Source organism: Theobroma umbraticum, unplaced genomic scaffold (assembly GCF_002168275.2).
Source record: "Theobroma umbraticum cultivar Fairchild unplaced genomic scaffold, ASM216827v3 scaffold_204.0, whole genome shotgun sequence".
In the NCBI taxonomy this organism is placed as follows: Eukaryota; Viridiplantae; Streptophyta; class Magnoliopsida; order Malvales; family Malvaceae; genus Theobroma; species Theobroma umbraticum.
In genome coordinates this window covers 1,249,472-1,270,461 of record NW_018397267.1, presented here as the reverse complement: position 1 = coordinate 1,270,461, position 20,990 = coordinate 1,249,472, and the positions used below count along the sequence as shown (strand labels likewise).

The following is a 20,990-nucleotide window of genomic DNA, read 5'->3' as shown; positions in this document are numbered from 1 at the left end:
TGATAAAAAATAAAATGAAAAACAAAACTAAAAAAAGGAAAAAATAATACCTTAATGTAGTTTTGATTTTTTTTGTTTTTGTTTCTCTTAATTTTTGTAAGAAGAAAAAAAATCCTGATTTGCATAAAAGGAGAGAGGAGAGAGAAATCGACAGGGAGAAAGAGAGGAGTATTTTTTGAGAGAGAGGATCTTTTTGAGAAAAATAACTCTTTTAATAAGTTGGCATGTTTTTTTTAAAAAAAAGAGAAAAGAATGCTCTTAATTGGAGCTTTTTTTAAGCATTTTTTTTAGATTTTATTCTTAAAAAAAAATTTACTCTTTTTTAAGAGTTTTTTACGAAATTCTGTTTGACCTAACTTTTACTTTTAAGTAGTAAATAAACTAAATATAAACCAAGCCAAACGGGCACCAAATCCATCACTACTAGTAACTTCAATTTAAATTTTTGAGGATCATGTGGGTCAATCCTTGGACTTGAATCCTTACAAAGATACTCAAAAGAGGGATGTCGCTTTTGTATGCAGGGTCTCCACGTCAAGAAAAGGTTTCTTGATGAGGGAGAGCTCAGAAAAATTTGATTTCTTTAATTTTCTTTAGATTCTACATAAAAAGAGCAAAGAAATGGATAAATTTTACCCAAAAAAATTTACAATGAGGTTACACATGTTGGGTAGTGATGATCATAAGCAACATCAGTACCCTTTTTTATGCCAATAAGTAAAAAATATAAGTTTGAGATTTCTACCCAAACTTTCACCCCACTTGGTGAGATATACAGTTACATCTTGAACTAGTACATAATACTTTATAGCAATGAAATTCAAGATAATGAGCTTACAATTTCCAATCACTATCTAGGAGATAGTTCAGTAATTGAAACCTCGTTCTGGGATAATGGGAGTAATTTGTTCTTGGATTGGTTGGACTCTGATGACCTTGAATTACTTCCTAATGAAGATGACCTGTCGGATTCGATATTGTTGCTCTGCAGAGCAAATGCTGGTTGTGACGGCACCGCAAGGGTGGTGGAGAAGCTATTCAGCATGAAAACAACCGAAGCCATGGTTGGTCTGCTAGCTACGTTTTCTTGAACACATAGTAGCCCGATATGGATGCATCTCATGATCTCATCTCTAGAACCATCACTCAAAGTGGGATCGATGAGATTCAATGCTGTCCCTTCTCTCCAATTTCTCCATGCCTGCAAGAAATTATTAATTTCCACTTGTATTAACGTTTTATTTGCATTATGTTAGAGCTTAGCAAGAGTGAAACAAATACATGACTTTATTCTTCAGAATCATACTTACAAAGTTCAGTAGGTACTCCTCAGTCTCTTCATAATGGAAGCGATTACTTTTCTGACCGCTGATGATTTCTAAAAGTAGTACACCAAAGCTGAAGACATCTGACTTTATTGAGAATTGTCCATTAATAACATACTCTGGAGCCATATATCCACTACATATTAACATTTCTTGTATTATTCTCAATTTAACAAGTGAAGAAAGCCTCTTGATTATAATATCTAATGTTTCTATGAAAATAGGATATTACTATGCTATTTCTGCGGCATGAAATACTAGATTAATCTATGCATACAAGAAACAATTCAAAGCTCTCACTAGGACATGTTGATACTTACTAGGTTCCCACAATTCTACTAGTATTGGCTTGTGATTCATCTTGTCCAAACAACCTGGCCATTCCAAAATCTGCAATTTTAGGAATCATGTCTATATCTAACAAAATATTACTTGCTTTGAGATCACGATGAATTATCCGAAGTCTTGAATCTTCGTGAAGGTAAAGGAGTCCTCGTGCAATGCCTGCTATGATTTTGTAGCGTGTTTCCCAATCCAACTGTGCACGCTTAATTGGATCTATATTTTCACAAAACTTTTTATATCAGTTATTAATGGAGTAGGAACAAAGTCTAGAATTATAGTTTTTTTCTTGGGTATTATGATCAGTTTAAAAATATGTCCCCGTTGATGGCTATGCAGCTAAAAAACATAATAAACAAAGTATTCAAGTCTCTGAAAACAGGAAACCTGAAGGAAGTTATTATGAATGCAATCTGTAAGTGAAATTGAAACTGTACCGAATATGAAATGATCAAGGCTTGCGTTAGGCACAAACTCATAGATGAGAAGCCTTTCTTGCCCTTCCAAGCAGAAACCAAGGAGCCTAACTAAATTGCGGTGTTGAAGCTTGGCCACTAACAGGACCTCATTCTTAAATTCTAAATCTCCTTGTTCAGAACCCCTAGATAATCTTTTCACAGCAATCTTTTGTCCATTTGGAAGCTGACCCTGAAAATATAACAGAACGTACCATAAGTGACTTTTGATAAATTTAGACCCCAAGCTTTAGAAATTTAGGCTGGAATTTGATGATCAATTGAGATAAATTATACTGATATTCTGTTCTGATAGAAGTGCTGATCTTTACCTTGTAAACAGCTCCAAATCCTCCTTGTCCAAGCTTATTTGCATCAGAAAAGTTATTAGTTGCAACCAGAACAGTTGCAAAATCGAATTGCAAGGACTCAGCCCCAGTAATCTGAACATCCGCAGCTGCAAAAAAGGCAAAATGTTTACTCAGGCAGACATAATAATTGGCATTTTGTATGCATTTCAAAGACATTCTACTGCCACAATGCAAACTTATTCCCCGATACTAGATGTAACTTCTGCTTGTTTATCGTACAGTTTCCTCAGCAATTGGTCTATGACCATAGTACAATGCTCACCAATGTGTTGTTTTTCAGGAGGTGAAGTAATAGCATTCTATTTTAGCGAATCATGTCAAATTTAATGTCATAACTAGCACAATATATTTGCTTACTTTCAACTTTCTCCAATGGCTTTCTTCGTCTTGAAAAGATGGATATGGAGACGATAATTAGTATCAGAAAGCTAACAACTGACACAATAACAATGATGACAGTTCGAGTAGTGTTATTGCCCTTCCCTGCAAAACGCAAAATTAAACGTAGAATTTAAGCAAACATAGTATACATAAATAAACTTAAAAGACAACCCACAAGTCCAAGATCCCTTGGAATCTGGTAGTCTCATGGGTTTTCGTGCTTTGCTCTTAGAAAATCTTATTTTGTCATTTAAGCCAAGAGACTGAATCAATATTTGAATTTTTTTTTTGTTCTTATTGTGTATCTTAGAAGGAATAAAGATTTGATTGCAGAGTTTCGTTAGATTTGATTGTTTGATTGAGAAGGTCAAGGAGAGGCCTTGAAAAAATCATGGAAAACGTCATCCTTTAAAATTTCAAATCTATTGCTTACATCACCCTTGACTAAGCCCACTCTTTGACTATTCTCCTCTCACCACCCTTTTTTTCTTCTTCGTTGCACAGCTTTTAACCCTATGTTTGGAAAATCAATTACAATAGAATTTTGTTCTCTTACAAATATTATCATCATGTTTGGAAAACATCAAATCATGGAATTGAAATAAACTTTGTAGAATATAATGGAAATTCATTTATTAAACACCCAAAGGAGCCAAACAATTTTTTATGAAATAATTAAAAAAAAAGGAATCATTACTTGTCAATCTGATTTATATGTTCAAGATCTTGCTGTTCTTAATATTGATTATAAATGAAAAAGAAAGATATGTTTTAGCAGAAAGGCGATAGATTCTTTACCTCCTATTGGCGTCGGAGGAGAAGTTGGACCAGGTGGTGTTGGAGATGGTGGCGGTGACGGTAGAGGAACTGGAGTCTGATAAAAGGGGTCAACCTCATACCTCAAGATACAAGTTGGTCTAAGAACCCTGCATCCTATCCTTCCCTTGCAACAGTTTAAAAACTCTTGCTGTCCGTAATTTAGACAAGCAGTGCAATTTTGCTCGTCCATATCAGGAGTACACTGCACCGCAGCGTATACCGTTTGCAAGTTACCAGCCGTTGCATTACCAGCTGCATACTTGCGAAGAGGACCCCCGGTTGCAGCATTGTTGCTCAGATTATTCAAAAGTTTACTTAATCCATCATTGAACTGCTCAGGGTTCGATGCATTCATTTCGTTGTAGGCACAAGTACGGGGCTCGTTTTCCAGTTGTCCAAAGATGTCTCGGTTGGCGTACCTCACCAAGCAAAACTGATACCATGCGGTGGCCTCCTTGTACCAGGGGCAGCGCTGCAGGAGCACTGTTGCGGTGTGGTTAAGGCAACTGTTGCATTCATCTTGGGTTCTGTCCCCCGAGCATAGAGCGATTGCGTTGACCTTGTCAGGGCTTTCACCTTCAGACAGATTAAAGAACCCGTAATTGAATTCTGTAAGAGAGGAAAGTTGGGAGACGATGCGATTGAGGTTGGCCTGGTAAGTGCTGTTTGCAGTGTAGTTTCCTTTGTCCTCAACGTATCGACACTCAAAATAAGGATCAGATTCATCTGCTAGGGCGAGAGCAGCAAGGGATACGATGACTGAACAATAAAACAGGAGTCGTCCTGAACACCCCATCGCCAGCGGCTCTCCTTGCCCTTCACAAATTTTTGGTGTAGAAAACTTTAAGAACATACTCCTTTTTATGGTATAAATTTTGGCCCGACGCATACGACCAAGCACATGCCAGTCACTATCGGGATAAATTGTTGTTTAGTGCTGAAGACTCAAGATGACCCCTGATGGATGCGACAGATAAAATCATAACAATGCATTCTCAACAAAGAGTCTAGTTTCCCTTTTCCCACTGTTGCTTTAATCATGGTTTTTTTTTCCACAGATATTTTAGAATTGAAATAGAATTTCTTGTTTTAAAATTACAATAAATTATCCTTAATGGATAATCTTCATAAAGGTAAAGGAGACACTAGTAATACTTTTTATGATTTTGTAACACCTTTTTCAATTTAATTGTTCACGTTTAACTTGATCTATAATATATATCTTAACACAAATTTCAAATTAAATATTATGATTTTCATTTTGATTGGAAAAGCCAAAGAGAAACCTTCAAAAATAAAATCATGGAACATGTCATCCTCTGTGACTATTGTCTTGTCACTATCCTTTTTTTATCTTCTTTGTTGCATAGCTTTTAACTCTATGTTTGGAAAATCAATTACAATAGAATTTTATTCTCAGGCAAATATTATCATCATGTTTGGAAAACATCAAATAATTAACAGCAATACAATCATGGAATTGAAATGAACTTTGTAAAATTTTATGGAAACTCACTTATTGAACACCCAAAGAAGGCAAAAAATGTTTTATGAAATAAAAAAAAAGAAATAATCGTTACATATCAATCTGATTTATATGTTCAAGATCTTACTGTTCAAAAAAAGAGAACAAAAAAATTAGAATTTTTTCCAAAGATATTTTAGAATTGAAATAGAAGCAGCCAAAACCAAATGGGTTCTTGACTTGACCGAAGGAGGTCAACAAGTCAATCTTACAGCTGTATGGCCCCAACAAGATGACGTTCAGAATTTTCTCCTAGATTTCGTGTCTGATTTGAAGTCCTTTTTTTTAATAATTTTGTTTTAAATGTTTAATAAAATTTTAAATGATAATACACAACTAAACATGTATTATAAAATTATGAAAACAATTATCAAACGGAATACTAAAGAATATTGCTCTAATGAAATATTTATTTTTGAAATGAAACTTAATAAGTTTTAATTTTTTTGGTGTATTTTTCCCATTTCTAATCAAAACGAATGATATGCATACTTAATTTTTTATGAAAATAAATTAGAGGTAAATTACCTATAAAGGCGTGTGATTTAAAATTGAATTAAGAAGAGCATACTGCATATCCTTTGGTAGGTAAAAACCCCAAAATTCAACAATTAGAAGTCTGTATATATGGGACCATCCAACTTTCCAAGCACCTGCTTTGATAAGGGACATTGCCGCCTGAGATCAAATACCGTGTCATTGAGGCAACTGTTGCAATCATCTTGGTTTCCATCCCCCTAAAAAGTGCAATTGCAATGACTTCCTTGGGGTTTTTACCAGCAGACAGATTATAAAAGCCATACAATAGAACTCTGTTAGAGAGGTGACTTGAGAGAAGATGCTTTCGAGGTTGGCTTGGTAAGTGCTGTTTATGGTGCAGTTACCTTTTACAGTTTACGCAATGATAGTGGAAGGATCGATCGATGTCCCAAGGGTGAATGTAGCAATGAATAGGAGAGCCGGATAAAAAATGAGAAGCAGTCCTAAAAATCCCATTGCCATTGCGTATCTCTCCCCTCTGAAAAATTTTATCTATGAAGCTGTATATAGCTACGTACTTCTATGGAGAAAACTAATATTTACTGAATTCTGACCCTTTGAATTTTCTGCTGTAGCAATTGAATCAGATTCTGTGTATATGCAGCACCTTTTTGCACTTAAATTTAAATCAGGGCCCTATACATCAAACAGTCGCAAGGTTACATCATCCCTATACAACCCTTCCAAGGGGTAACGGGGTCGTTGCTTGTAATATGGGCGTTGTTTACATTGAGGAATGTTTATTGTGTTACTAGGGATGATGTAACCGAGACTGTGCATATTATTGAGAAGAGGAACTCTCCTTATCTAGAGGGGAAGATTCACTCTTTAACTCTAGTGCATTCATTAATAGAAAATATTGAGACAAGCATTCACATACAAGCAACGTGAGAATTCTTAAAATTATAATTTTACCACTTGTGCTGAAACAAGGCTTAGGGTAATTAAAGTAATGTCTTAATCAGATTTATCTTTGAAAAAAAAGTTGGGTATTTAATCTCTCTTTTCTTAAGCCATATATCTTGCTGCCAAAATATAAGCTAATTTTATTTTATTTTTGTAAGATTAACAAATAAAAATTTTATTTTATTTTTGCCAAAACTTTCGCATTGTCTAGATGTGAAGGATATGTACGATTATATAACAATTATGTAGTTTTGAACATTAGTTGTACCACAAATTCATTCAAACCCTTTGAAGGGGTCGATAGAGATGGAAGTGGCAGATGACAAGCCACAATCGATGACCAACTTGGCTCTCTTTCTACCCAAACACCAAAACGCGGTTTCCTATTCATGTGTTGTAGTACGTTAATAACGTTTTGGACAACTGACATAGGAAATCCGGATGGCATCCTTAGGTACGAGTTTGACAATTATTCATCTAAAATTAAATCAACCTAGTTAATTGGAAGGAAAACATTGGGTTATCAGTAAGGTAGCGTTTGGTACTTTATAATGTAATACAATTGTAAATAATGTGATTACAAGTAATATGATTGTATGAAAAATAATATTACAGTGTTTGATATACAAGTAAAATGATGATTAATATGCAAGAAAGATAACATTATAACGTTTGGTTTACAAGTACTTTACTGAAAATTTAATGTTAATTTTTAAAATTATCCTTATTTATTAAAATGCAAGTTTTAATAGAAAAGTTATAGAATTTAAGACAACTCTGAAGCCTTTAGGATATAGTTTCTAGTAATTGAAACCTCGTTCTTCCAATAGAGGGATTGTTTCACTTTTCGATTGCTTGGACTCTGAGACATGGGAATAATATTTCGACGGGGATGACATGTCAGATTCAATGTCGCTGTGCATTAAGGGCAGTGGGAGGGAGATTGAGAAGCTATTAAGCATCAAAACAACTGTAGCCATGGTTGGCCTGTCAGCTACGTTTTCTTGAACACATAATAATCCAATGTGAATGCATCTCAGCATCTCATTTCTCCAACCATCCCTCAAAGTTGGGTCAATGAGATTCAACGCTGTCCCTTCCCTCCAATTTTTCCAAGCCTGTAAGAAATTATCAATATGCATATTGAAAAGTGAAATAGGAATCTTTGAAACTTTCATGATTTTGCTATAGTTAAGGGTACAGTTTTTTAACAAAATAGAATCAAATATGAATTTAGATAGGCATACTCACCCAGCTCACCAGGTCCTTCACACTTTCCCCGTTATGAAAGTAATTAGTTTTCTGACCACTTATAATTTCTAAAATTATTACACCAAAACTGAATACGTCTGACTTAATTGAAAATTGACCGTGCATAATATATTCTGGTGCCATATATCCACTGCATATATATAAACATTTCTTATGTCATTCTAAAATATATAATATTGGAATTTATGCATAAAACAAACAATTCAAAGCTAAATTGAATATTTTGGTACTCACTAGGTCCCCACGACTCTGCTGGTATTGCCTCGTGTTTCATCATGTGCAAACAATTTCGCCATTCCAAAATCTGCAATTTTAGGAGTCATGTCTGCATCTAACAAAACATTGCTTGTTTTAAGATCACGGTGAATTATTTTCAAGCGAGAATCTTCATGAAGGTAAAGGAGCCCCCGAGCAATGCCTTCTATGATTTTGTAGCGCCTTTCCCAATTTAACTGTATGCGCTTGACTTGATCTATAGTATATATGTTAACACAAGTTTTAGATTAACTATTATGGGTTTTTCCTGGATACTGTTAGTTTACAAATATGTTCATGTTGATGGCTATGCAGCTAAAAAAGCATAAAAATTATCAATATAAAAGTCAGATTCAAACTTTACCAAAAATGAAATGATCAAGGCTTGTGTTTGGCACAAACTCATAGATGAGAAGTCTTTCACGTCCTTCCAGGCAGAAACCAAGGAGCCTAACTAAATTGCGGTGGTGAAGCTTGGCCATCAGCAGGACCTCATTTTTAAATTCTACCTCACCTTGTTTAGAATCGGTAGATAATCTTTTCACAGCAATCTCTTGTCCATTTGAAAGCAGACCCTGAGATAGTAGGATGTACCATATGTGATTCTAGATTGATTCCAAAATTTAGGTTATAATTTCATTCTTTGGGGTAAATTGTATATTGTTTTCCAATTAGCAAGGCTCTTTACCTTGTAAACAGCTCCAAATCCACCTTGACCAAGCTTATTTGCATCTGCAAAGTTACTAGTTGCAACCCGAACAGTGGCAAAGTCAAATTGCAAGGACTCAACCCAAATAATCTCAGCAACAGCTGCAAAAAGTAAAATGTTTACACAAGCAGCTAAAAAATGGCATTTGTTTGTATTTCAGCAACATTTTAAACTTGTAAACTGATAATTGATGCCAATTTTTGCTTATACCATCACACATTTCTTCAGCAGCTGGTGAGAGTCTTTTAACCATTATATTTTACTGAATCAAGTCAAATATCATATTGCAATAGCCATTTCTGGAGTAATGTTACTCACTTTCAATTTTTTCCCAGTTCTTTCTGGCTCCAAGAAAGATGCAGACGGAGGTTATTAGCATCACAACACCAACAACTGAAGCAACAACAATGATGATAATCCAGGTCGTGTTATTGCCCTTTCCTGCAAAATTCATAAGTATAAGTCTATTCAGAATTAAAATTGTATATACTAAGTGCACATTGTATAGATAAAAGTTAAAAGATAATTCCCACAAGGACACAGAAAAACCTACCAAAGCAAGAAACAAATTAAAAAAAAATAGAATGCTTCCCATCTGCTTGTCACATATGAAATCACTACTCATTGGTGTTCCTTTAGGAATAATTTTATTTCCTTTTAAGTGCTTTGCTCTGTTTGTTGTACTAACTGTGTTTTGTATATTGAGAGTAATTGGAGAGTAAAGATTTTTACTGGAATACTAGCAATTTATTGAATTCTTCCACTACTATTTTTTTTTTTAATTTTTAATCATGAATTGATTTCTACAATATAAAGAAGAGAAATAAGGACGAAAAATCTTAACTGATTGTATCACGTTTCTAATTTTGTCATTCCAATTAGAATAGTCATGGACAGAAAACAAGAAAATAAATCATGGCCCAAATACAAAACAATAGAATTATTGAGTGATAGGAAGTTTCTTCTTCTTTGCCTTAGAACATAGAAAATTGTGGTTTTCTTGTTGATGGGTAGCATGCAACTTGAAATGAGAAAATGAATACATAAAAGGATCATCTATATATAGGGAACGGAAAAGATTTAGGTGTCAAGGAGATTTAATTATGTCAAACTATTCTTAGTATTAAATGAAAGAGAAAGATATCAAGTATATTTTAGCAGCAAGACTAGATACTTTACCTCCTGTAGAGGGAGGTGGAGGGGAAGTTGGGGATGGCGGAGGTGACGGTAGAGGAACTGGAGTCTGATAAAATGGGCTAGACTCAAATCTCAAGAAACAGCTTGGTCTAAGAACCCTGCATCCCCTCTTCCCCAAGCAGCAACTTCCAATCCCGTTCTTGGCCACACTTAGACACTCGCCGCATTCTTGCTCCGACAAATCAGGGGTGCACTGTACCATAGCATATACTGTTTGAAGAACGCCCACCGTTGAGTTATCTGCTGCATACTTGCGAAGAGGACCCGCAGCTGCGGCTCGACTGCTCAACTTATTCAACAAGTTATCCAATGCCTGATTGAACTGATCAGCATTCGTTACGTCCTGTGTGTTGTATAGACAAGCCTCAGGGAAGTATTCCATTTCTCCAAGGATGTCTCGGTTGGCGTAGCGCAACATACAATATTCAGACCATCCAACCACCTCCTTGTATAAGGGACATCGCTGCCTGAGCTCAGATACGGTGTCATTAAGGCAACTGTTGCAATCATCTTGGTTTCTATCCCCCCTGCAAAGTGCAATCGCATTGACATTATTGGGGTTTTGACCAGCTGACAGATTATAGAACCCATAATTGAATTCTGTTAGAGAGGTGACTTGAGAGAAGATGCTGTTGAGGTTGGCCTGGTAAGTGCTGTTTGCGGCGTAGTTACCCGCTGAGTTTACGCAACGAGACTGGAAGTATGGATCGGCTGCAAGGGTGAATATAGCAAGGAATAGGAGAGCCGGATAGAAAAAGAGAAGCAATCCTGACGCTCTCATTTCCGTTGTGTATCTCTCCCCTTTGAAAAATTTTACTATGAAGCTGTATACAGACACATGCTTCTATGGAGAAAACTAATAATTTACTGAATTCTGACTTTTTGAATTTACCACTTGTGCTGAAACAAGGGTTAGGGTGATTAAAATAAAACAAGGTATTACCCAGATTTTTCTTTGAAAAGAAAGTTGGGTATTTAACAGTTGGAGAGAATTGATATCAGAGGGATAAGCAGCAGTGTGAAAGTGAGGACTTTGAAGAGAGAATTTATGTACTGTTATGATGTCTGTATTGCACCGATATGGGGTGATGTTTCTGGGCTTGATATCTGTAAATGTGTTATATGCTATTTGGGACTGAAGGTTTTAGGTGGTCTTGTTGTATCGCGCTGATTGTTTTTCTGGGTGCTTTTACCATCTCAGCATCTCTCTAGGAGATGTGTTAGGTGTTCAAGCTTATTAATTAATGGAAGCAACATTTGTTTGAGCAAAAAATAAGCTAATTTTTTTTTTCCAATTAGTAAATAAATATTTTATTTTATTTTATTTTTGCCAAAACTTTCTCAGGTTTATCTACCTGTGGAGTTATGTAGTTTTGAACAATTGTACCATGAATTCATTTAAATCTTTTGAAAGGGTTGATAGAGATAGAAGTAGTGGATGACAAGTCGCAAATGGACGACCAACTTGGCTTTCTTTCTGCACCAAACGCGGTTTCCTTTCCAACTGCTGATATTTTTATGGACTTTATGGTAGTTCAAGAATTATATTTCTGGGAATTGACATAGGCAAAACGTAACGGCATCCTTAGGGACGACTTTGGCCATCTAAATTAAATGACCCTAGTTAATTGGATTATATGTGGATCGAAAAGAGATGGCGGATTCTAATCGGAAGGAAAATGTGGGGTTATTAATAGAAGTGAATGAGTGGCATATTCAACAGAAAAGCTCTAAAATTTAAGATAATTCTGAAGCCTTTAAAATTTCTGTTTAAATTCTCACCTAATCCTACCACTTGAGACAGGTCCAAGTTGGTGCAGCAAGTGACACCGTCGACTGGAAAAGCTGTAGAATTTAAGACAATTCTGAAGCAACTATCGAGGATATAATTCAGTAATTGAAGCCTCGTTCTGGGATTGAGGGATTGATTCACTTTTGGATTGCTCTGACTCTGATACCCGAGAATTAAAACCCCGCGAGGATGACATGTCAGAATCAATGTTGCTGTCCATAAAATATGCTGGTTGGGAGGGCATTGGGAGGGAGATTGAGAAGCTATTCAGCATCAGAACAACTGTAGCCATGGTTGGCCTGTTAGCTACGTTTTCTTGAACACATAATAATCCAATGTGTATGCATCTCAGTATTTCATTTCTCGAACCATCCCTCAAAGTTGGATCAATGAGATTCAGTGCTGTCCCTTCCCTCCAATTTGTCCAGACCTGCAAGAAATTATCAATGTGCATACAGGAAAAGTGAAATAGGAATCTGTGGAAACCATCATGATTCTGTTATGCTTAATGCTATGACATTTTAATTAACGAAACAGAATCGAAATATGAACTTAGATAAGCATACTCACATAGCTCAATAGGTCTTTCACACTCTTTTCGTTTCGAAAGTAATTATTTTTTTGACCACTTACAATTTCTAAAATTATCACACCAAAACTGAATACATCTGACTTAATTGAGAATTGCCCATGCATAGCATACTCTGGTGCCATATATCCACTGCATATGAACATTTCATGTGTCATTCTTATGATTTAAGGTTTTCTTAATCATAAAATATAAATTAAATCTTTGTATGGGGTTCCATGCTGTTTCTCTTACATATAGGATTGGAATTTATGCAAAAAACAAACGATCCAAAGCTCGAGGGGAATTTGATACTCACTAGGTCCCCACGATTTTGCTGGTATTGCCATGTGTTTCATCTTGTACAAACAATCTTGCCATTCCAAAATCTGCAATTTTAGGAATCATCTCCGCATCTAATAAAACATTACTTGCTTTAAGATCACGATGGATTATTCTCAATCGAGAATCTTCATGAAGGTAAAGGAGTCCGCGAGCAATGCCTCCTATGATTCTATAGCGCATTTTCCAATCTAAATGTACACGCTTGACTTGATCTATAGTACATATGTTAAGATAAGTTTCAGATTAACTATAATTGAATAAGAACAAATTTATAGGATTAAGTATAGATATTATTAATTTACAAATATGCTCCTTTTGATGGTTATATAGTTAAAAAAACATTAAAACTACCCAGCTGAAAGTGAAACTGTACCAAAAATGAAATGATCAAGGCTTGTGTTTGCCATATAATAACTGGCCTGTGCACGACCACTCCAAGACCACAGGCAGCATCAGAATCCTAAGCTAAGCTAAACGCATTGTGTTAAAGCTCTCTACCCTTTTCCAAAGTACACCCGATAAACACACATTTAATAAACCTCTGCCACTCCCTTGAAGCTAAAGACCAGCTTACAACAGAAAGTAGAACCAATCACTTCTTTTTTTTTTTGCTCAATCATCAAAGATTCATTAAGAGGAGAGAGAATACAACTCTCTGTTCCTACAAAAATAATGAACCATGGGCATAAAAGAGTATTCTCATGTTTGCTTACTTGCTTGCACATTTTAAACTTGTACACTGATAATCAGTGGTAATGTTTGCTTATTCATAAAAAATTTCTTCACCAGTTGGTGAAAGTCTTTTAACCATTATATTTTACTGAATCAAGTCAAATATCATATTGAATTAGCCATTAGGGGAGTAATAGTACTTACTTTCAACTTTTTTCCGGGTCTTTCTGGCTCTCAGAAAGATGCAGATGGAGATGATTATTAGGATCACAATTCCAACAACTGAAGCAACAAAATTGATGACAGTCCGAATTGAGTTATTGCCCTTTTCTGCAAAATTCAAAAGTACGAGTCTACTCAGAATTAGAACTGTATATACTTGCACATTGTATAGATAAACTTAAAAGATTAATCCCCACATTGTATAAGAGAGCTGGGGGTGGAAGGAGTTAATAGATCAGTGTACCTGTGATGATGGATAATGGGTTACAGGAAGTTTAGGGGGAAGGCAGGGGTTTCATGTGCTACTCTAAAGCTTGGCAACAGAACAAGTCGTGCTGATGGTTGGGCTTAAGGTATCACGGTTTTTTTTTTGAAGATTAAAGTCATTTTCATTAAAGCTGAGTGAAATCCCCTATATACACAGAAAGGAAGGGACCTAGATAGGGGAACTTGGTCCAGGTGCCCTTCCTGAAGTTTGGCATACAAAAAAGCCAGCTGAAGTCAAAATGCTATACAACTACAAAATATTAATATTAGTCAGACAAGAAATTACAGCCACTCTCAAACAGCCAAAAAGGGCGAAAGGAGAGCAAGAGTGAGAAACATGACCATTTTGGATGCTTCTCTCTCTTACATATCCAAACACAAGCAAAACAACCCGATAAAGCTGATAAGCCCTATCATGCATAAAGGATCTGCACCCACAACTTAGCAGTAAACTGAAATCAACATAGTCAAAAGAATGCTCCATCACTCAATCAGTTATGGGGCTAAGGTATCACGGTTACAACAATGTGTCGTGCTCGGGAGCTCTGTTCTTCTGTTTTGATTAGGTAATCTGATCTTCTAGAGGAATGCTAGGATTTTGTTTTTTAATAGTTCTAGCAGGTGGCAAATGCCTTCTGATTTGGCTTGGTGGCCTCTGTTTTTGATATTACAGGCTGGCTGTGTTGCCCGCTTTTGCTCTTGGGCATCTAGTGACTTGTCCTTTTGCTGCGTTTGAACAGCCACCTCATCTTTGTGTGTGGCAATTACGCTGTGATTGTACATGTTTCTCACCCAAACCGTATTCTAATGTCGTGAGAGTTTTTAGTCAACCAGACAGGAGATTTGACATGACAACCTAATTTCGAGATTCAACAAAACAATTTTTTTAAAAAATAATCTCCACAAACTAACAGAAAACCTTAACAAAGAAGGGAAATTAAAACCAGATCCTTCAAATCTGGTCGTCACACGTTAAACCACTACTAATAGGTGTCTATCCAAGAATAATATTTTTAATTTTAAGTGCTTTGCTCTGCTTGCTCTGTTTATTCTGTTTACTCTATGCCACGTATGTTGATAGTTAGCGAAGATTTTTACTTGAATAGTTGCATTTTATTGAATTCTACAACCATTGGTTTTTTTTAATCATGAATGATTTCTGTTAATATTAAGACGGGAAATGGGGACCAAGTTTCTTTTTTTTTCTTGGAACATAGAAAATTTTGTGGCTTTCCTGTTGATGGGTAGTATGCAACTTGAAATAAGAAAATGATTGCAGAAAGAGGTCATCTTAATTATGTCGAATTATTCTTTGTATGAAATGAGAGTGAAAGAAAAAAACAAAGTGAGAGTGAAAGATATGGAGTATAGTTTATTCTTTGTGTTAAATGAAAGTGAAAGGAAAAAAAAGAATGAAAGTGAAAGATATGGAGTATATTTAAACAGCAAGACTGGATTCTTTACCTCCTGTAGAGGGAGGTGGAGAAGAAGTTGGGGATGGTGGAGGTGACGGTAGAGGAACTGGAGTCTGAAAAAATGGGTTAGACTCATATCTCAAAAAACAGCTTGGTCTAAGAACCCTGCATCCCATCGTCCCCAAGCAGCAACTTCCAATCTCATCCTTAGCCACATTCAGACACTGGCCACATTCTTCCTCGGACAAATCAGGAGTGCACTGTACCAAAGCATATATTGTTTGAAAAGGGCCCACCTTTGAGATATCTGCCGCATACTTGCGAAGAGGACCTGCAGCTGCGGCTCGACTGCTCAAATTATTCAACAGATCACTCAATGCCTGATTGAACTGATTAGGATTCTTTACGTTCACTGCGTAGAGTAGACAAGAGCCAGGAGAGATTTCCATTTCTCCAAGGATGTCTCGGTTGGCGTAGCGCAGCATACAAAATTCAGACCACCCAACCACCTCCTTCGCTAAGGGACAACGCTGCCTGAGCTCAGATACTGTGTCATTAAGGCAACTGTTACAAACATCTTGGGTTCTATCCCCCCTGCAAAGTGCAATCGCATTGACTTTGTTGGGGTTTTCACCAGCAGACAGATTATAGAACCCATAATTGAATTCTGTTAGAGAGGTGACTTGAGAGAAGATGCTGTCGAGGTTGGCCTCGTAAGTGCTGTTTGCGGTGTAGTTACCAGCTGAGTCTACGCAACGAGACTGGAAGTATGGATAGGCCCCAAGGGTGAGAGTAGCAAGAAATAGGAGAACCAAATTAAAAAAAGGAAGCAGTCTTGAAAATCCCATTCCCATGGCGTCTCTCTCCCCTCCGAAAATTTTTATCTAGGAAGCTGTATACAGATACGCGCTTCTATGGAGAGAACTAATAATTTACTGAATTCTGGCTCTTTAAATTCACCACTTGTGCTGAAACAAGGCTTAGGGTAATTAAGGTAATGTATTAATCAGATTTATCTTTGAAAAGAAAGTTGTGTATTTAATCTCTCTTTTCTCAAGCTATATATCTTGGCACCAAAATAAGCTAAACTTTAATTGTTGGAGAGAATTGATATCAGAGGGATAGGCAGCAGTGTGAAAATGAGGACTTTGATGAGAGTAATACAGGAGCGGATATGGTACTGATGCAGGAAATTAAGTTGGAGAGAATTGATGAGAAATGGATGGAGAGATTGGCGGGACGGTAACTTTAGTTGGGCGTTCTGTCCCCTTAAAGATGGTTTACAATCAGGTAGATTTTTCAGCCTTTAAACCCGTGTATATAAACCCCCGTACTGCACATATCACAGATGAATGAAAGTATACTGCTCATTCATTTCATCCGTTCTCACTGTGCGAATATTCCCCAACCGCTTTCATGGTATCAGAGTGGTAAGTCTTGTGGTTTGCTAGCAATGTGGAACATGACAATCTTTGCAATGAGTGAGCTGGAATGTATGCTGATCATTATAGGTATATGGGTGATTCACGACTTTGACTGCAAGGTTGTCGATGTTCATGCTCCATGTGCGTCAGCGGAAACATTTTATAACGTGAAAACCTTTTGGAACTTGGAAATTGGTTGCTTGATGTCTGTACTGTACTGTCTGATATGGGTTGATGCTTCTGTGTTAATATCTGTAAATGTGATAGATGCTATTTGGGACTAAAGGTTTTAGGTCGTCTTGTACCATAAGGGTTGATGGAGATGGAAGCGTTTGATGACAAGCCGCAATGGCCGACCAACTTGGCTTTCCTTCTGCCCGGATCACGGTTTCTTTTCCATTACTCCATATTTTTATTGACTTATCGCAGTACAATAATTATATTTGAGGGAATTGACATAGGCAAAACCGGATGGTATCCTTAGGCACGAATTTCACCATTATTCTAGATTAGATCAGCCTAGTTAATTAGATTATATGTGGATCAAAAAGAGATGGCGGATTCTAATTGGAATGAAAATATTGGGTTATCAATTAAAGTGAACTGAGTGGCATATTCAACAGAAAAGCTGTAAAATTTAAGACAATTCTGAAACCTTTATATATACTTAAAATCTCTATTTAAACTCTCACCTAGTCCTACCACTTGAAACAGGTCCAAGTTGGTTCAGCAAGTGACATCGTCAGCTGGAAAAGCTGTAGAATTTAAGACAATTCTGACGCAACTATCGAGGATATAGTTCAGAAATTGAAACCTCGTTCACGGATAGAGGGATTGATTCACTTTTGGATTGCTTGGATTCTGACATCCGAGAACTATAACCCCGCGAAGATGACATGTCAGAATCAATGCTGCTGTGCATAAAAAATGCTGGTTGGGAGGGTAGTGGGAGGGAGATTGAGAAGCTATTAAGCATCAGAACAACTGTAGCCATGGTTGGCCTGTTAGCTACGTTTTCTTGAACACATAATAATCCAATGTGGATGCATCTCAGCATTTCATTTCTCGAACCATCCCTCAAAGTTGGATCAATGATATTCAATGCTGTCCCTTCCTTCCAATTTTTCCAGGCCTGCAAGAAATTATCAACATGCGTATGGAAAAGTGAAATAGGAATCTTTGGAACCTTCATGATTATGTTATGTTTAATGATACTTCTTAATTAGCAAAACAGAATCAAATATGAATTTAGAAAGGCATACTCACACAGCTCAGTAGGTCCTCCACACTGTCCCCGTTACGAAAGCAATTATTTTTCTGACCACTTATAATTTCTAAAATTATCACACCAAAACTGAATACATCTGACTTAACAGAGAATTGCCCGTGCATAGCATATTCTGGTGCCATATATCCACTGCATATACACATATCTTGTGTCATTCTTATGATCTATGATTTTCTTAATGATAGAATGGAACTAAATCTTTATTCGGCATTTCATGCTGTTTTTGAGACATATTATCGGAATTTATGCATTAAACAAACAATTCGAAGTTGAATAGATGTTTTTAATACTTACTAGGTCCCTACGATTCTGCTGGTATTGCCTTGTGTTTCATCACGTACAAACAACCTTGCCATTCCAAAATCTGCAATTTTAGGGTTCATCTCAGCATCTAACAAAACATTGCTTGCTTTAAGATCACGGTGGATTATCCTCAATCGAGAATCTTCATGGAGATAAAGGAGCCCACGAGCAATGCCTCCTATGATTTTGTAGCGCCTTTCCCAATTTAATTGTGCACGCTTGACTGGATCTATAGTATATATGTTCACACAAGTTTCAGATTAACTATAATGGAATAAGAACAAATCACTAGTATAAATTATAGGCTTTTGCCTGGTTATTATTAGTTTACAAATATGTTCCTGTTGGTGGCTATGCAGCTAAAAGAACATAAGAAATTTATCAATTTAGAAGTGAAACTGAAACCATACCAAAAATGAAATAATCAAGGCTTGTGTTTGGCACAAACTCATAGATGAGAAGTCTTTCACGCCCTTCCAAGCAGAAACCAAGGAACCTAACTAAATTGCGGTGTTGAAGCTTGGCCACCAACAGGACCTCATTCTTAAATTCTACCTCTCCTTGTCCAGAATCCGTAGATAATCTTTTCACAGCTACCTCTTGTCCACCTGAAAGCAGACCCTGAAACAGTAGAACGTATCATAAGTGACTCTAGATTGATTTCAAAATTAAGGTTAAAATTTCAATGTTTGAGATAAATTTATAGTACTCTTTTCCAATTGCAGGGCTCTTTACCTTGTAAACAGCTCCAAATCCACCTTGGCCAAGCTTATTTGCGTCCGAAAAGTTATCAGTCGCAACCCGGATAGTGGCAAAGTCAAATTGCAAGGACTCAACCCGAATAATCTCATCAGCAGCTGAAAAATATAAAATGTTTACACATGGCAGTTAAAAGCATGGCATTTGTTTGCATTACAGGTAGATTCGGCTGGCATATTTAAACTTGTACACTGATAATTGATGGTACGTTTCGCTTATTTCATTACACATATCTTCACCAGTTGGTGACAGTCTTTTAACCATTATGTTTTTAATCAAGTCAAATATCATGTTGCATTAGCTATCAGGGGAGTAATATTACTTACTTTCAACTTTTTCCCAGTTCCTTCTGGCTCTCAGAAAGATGCAGATGGCGATGGTTATTAGTATCACAACTCCAACAACTGAAGCAACAACAATGATGATAGTCCGGGTTGTGTTATTGCCCTTTCCTGCAAAATTCAAAAGTATGAGTCTAGCCAGAATTAGAATTGTACATACTTGCACATTGTATAGATAACCTTTAAAGATAATCCCCACAAGGAAACAAAAAAAGAAAAAAAAAACCTGACAGAAAAGGAAATTAAAACAAAAAATCCTTCAAATCTGGTTGTCACATATTAAACCACTAGCCATCGATGTTTCTCCAGGAATAATTTTTTTCCTTTTAAGCGCTTTGCTCTGTTTATTCTATTTACTCTATGTTTTGTACATGGGTAGTCATTGTTAGCTAAGATTTTTACTTGAATACTAGCATTCTATCGAATTATATTGCTTTCTATTAGTATTAAGAAGGGAAATAAGGACGATAAAATCTTAACCCATCGTATCACTTTTTCAATTTTGTATATTTTAAACATGAATACATCTACTTTGGATGTAATGGGCCGATTGAAAACCCACGCTAGAATCATGTAACTTTGAATTCATCTTATAAAAAAGTGAAGTGATAAGGCAAGAGTGAAGTAACATTAAAAAAAAGAAATTATTGAACATGTGAAGTAGAATTATAAAAAAAAAAAAAAACCACTAAATAAGACATTGATAATAAAGGATTTTTATTCAGCAAAGGAACGGATTCATTAAATGATTGGCTAAGGTGTGGTTGAAAATATTTTTTAAAATAAAATAGTATGTTTTACCTTGGTATTATGCTTTTCTACTATATAATTGTATATATGATTAATTAGCTGGTTTGTACTGGCTTTATTAAGAAAATACTACTACTTATATTTTCCTTTCTTTTGCTATAATGTTTCTTAGGGGAGAAAAGGTGAAGCAAGCAAGGTAGGACGTTCGGTGCATATAATAAATTGAGAATTCACTGTTTTTGGCAGAGAGATGTAGGGCCCTTGAATAAATGAGTGGACAGGTGAACGGTGGGCATAAAGTCTCTTCTACCTTATCACTATCTTTGAAAAGCGAATTAGGAATAGAAAACAAGAAAACAGATCATGGCCCGAAAACCAAACAATAGAATTATTGAGGGATCGGAAGTTTCTTTTTTTCCTCAGAGCAAAGAAAATTTTGTGCATTTCTTGTTGATGGGTAGTATGCAACTTGAAACGAGAAAATGAATACATAAAAAGGTCATCTACATATAGGGAATGGAAAAGTTTAGGTGTCAGGTTGATTTAATTATGTCAAACTATACTAAGTATTAAATGAAAGAGAAAGATACGGAGTAATTTTAACAAGAAGACTAAATACTTTACCTCCTGTTGAGGGAGGCGGAGGAGAAGTTCGGGATGGCGGAGATGACGGTAGAGGAACTGGAGTCTCAAAAAATGGGCTAGACTCAAATCTCAAGAAACAGCTTGGTCTAAGAACCCTGCATC

The 20,990-nt window shown here is 36.2% G+C and overlaps 4 protein-coding genes across 4 annotated transcripts; all 4 read right to left on the bottom strand.

The window, feature by feature from the left end:
* Positions 1 to 607: 607 nt before the first annotated feature.
* LOC110423971 (cysteine-rich receptor-like protein kinase 29) lies at positions 608 to 4,546 on the bottom strand. Its single transcript, XM_021438414.2, has 7 exons — positions 3,673 to 4,546; positions 2,851 to 2,976; positions 2,455 to 2,579; positions 2,105 to 2,315; positions 1,646 to 1,883; positions 1,311 to 1,461; positions 608 to 1,201 (listed from the first exon to the last, which is right to left on the bottom strand). The coding sequence occupies exons 1-7, from the start codon at positions 4,544 to 4,546 to the stop codon at positions 851 to 853; spliced, it is 2,076 nt and encodes a 691-aa protein (XP_021294089.1). The 3' UTR covers positions 608 to 850.
* A 2,663-nt stretch (positions 4,547 to 7,209) lies between these two features.
* Positions 7,210 to 11,288, bottom strand: LOC110423977 (cysteine-rich receptor-like protein kinase 29). The gene is made up of 7 exons (XM_021438425.2): positions 10,080 to 11,288; positions 9,219 to 9,341; positions 8,880 to 9,001; positions 8,556 to 8,766; positions 8,171 to 8,408; positions 7,916 to 8,066; positions 7,210 to 7,782 (listed from the first exon to the last, which is right to left on the bottom strand). Exons 1-7 carry the CDS (start codon positions 10,876 to 10,878, stop codon positions 7,465 to 7,467), a joined length of 1,962 nt encoding a protein of 653 aa, XP_021294100.2. The 5' UTR covers positions 10,879 to 11,288; the 3' UTR covers positions 7,210 to 7,464.
* Positions 11,289 to 11,813: 525 nt separating this feature from the next.
* LOC149526666 (cysteine-rich receptor-like protein kinase 26) lies at positions 11,814 to 16,528 on the bottom strand. The gene is made up of 5 exons (XM_089784781.1): positions 15,428 to 16,528; positions 13,679 to 13,804; positions 12,777 to 13,014; positions 12,460 to 12,610; positions 11,814 to 12,319 (listed from the first exon to the last, which is right to left on the bottom strand). Exons 1-5 carry the CDS (start codon positions 16,230 to 16,232, stop codon positions 11,972 to 11,974), a joined length of 1,668 nt encoding a protein of 555 aa, XP_089640907.1. The 5' UTR covers positions 16,233 to 16,528; the 3' UTR covers positions 11,814 to 11,971.
* An 841-nt stretch (positions 16,529 to 17,369) lies between these two features.
* Positions 17,370 to 20,988, bottom strand: LOC110424301 (cysteine-rich receptor-like protein kinase 44; the record flags this gene model as incomplete). Its single annotated transcript, XM_021438854.1, has 7 exons — positions 17,370 to 17,934; positions 18,069 to 18,219; positions 18,385 to 18,622; positions 18,804 to 19,014; positions 19,129 to 19,250; positions 19,479 to 19,604; positions 20,868 to 20,988. Coding segments are annotated over 7 exons (1,317 nt in total), but the record flags the coding sequence as incomplete, so codon positions are not given.
* Positions 20,989 to 20,990: the final 2 nt, after the last annotated feature.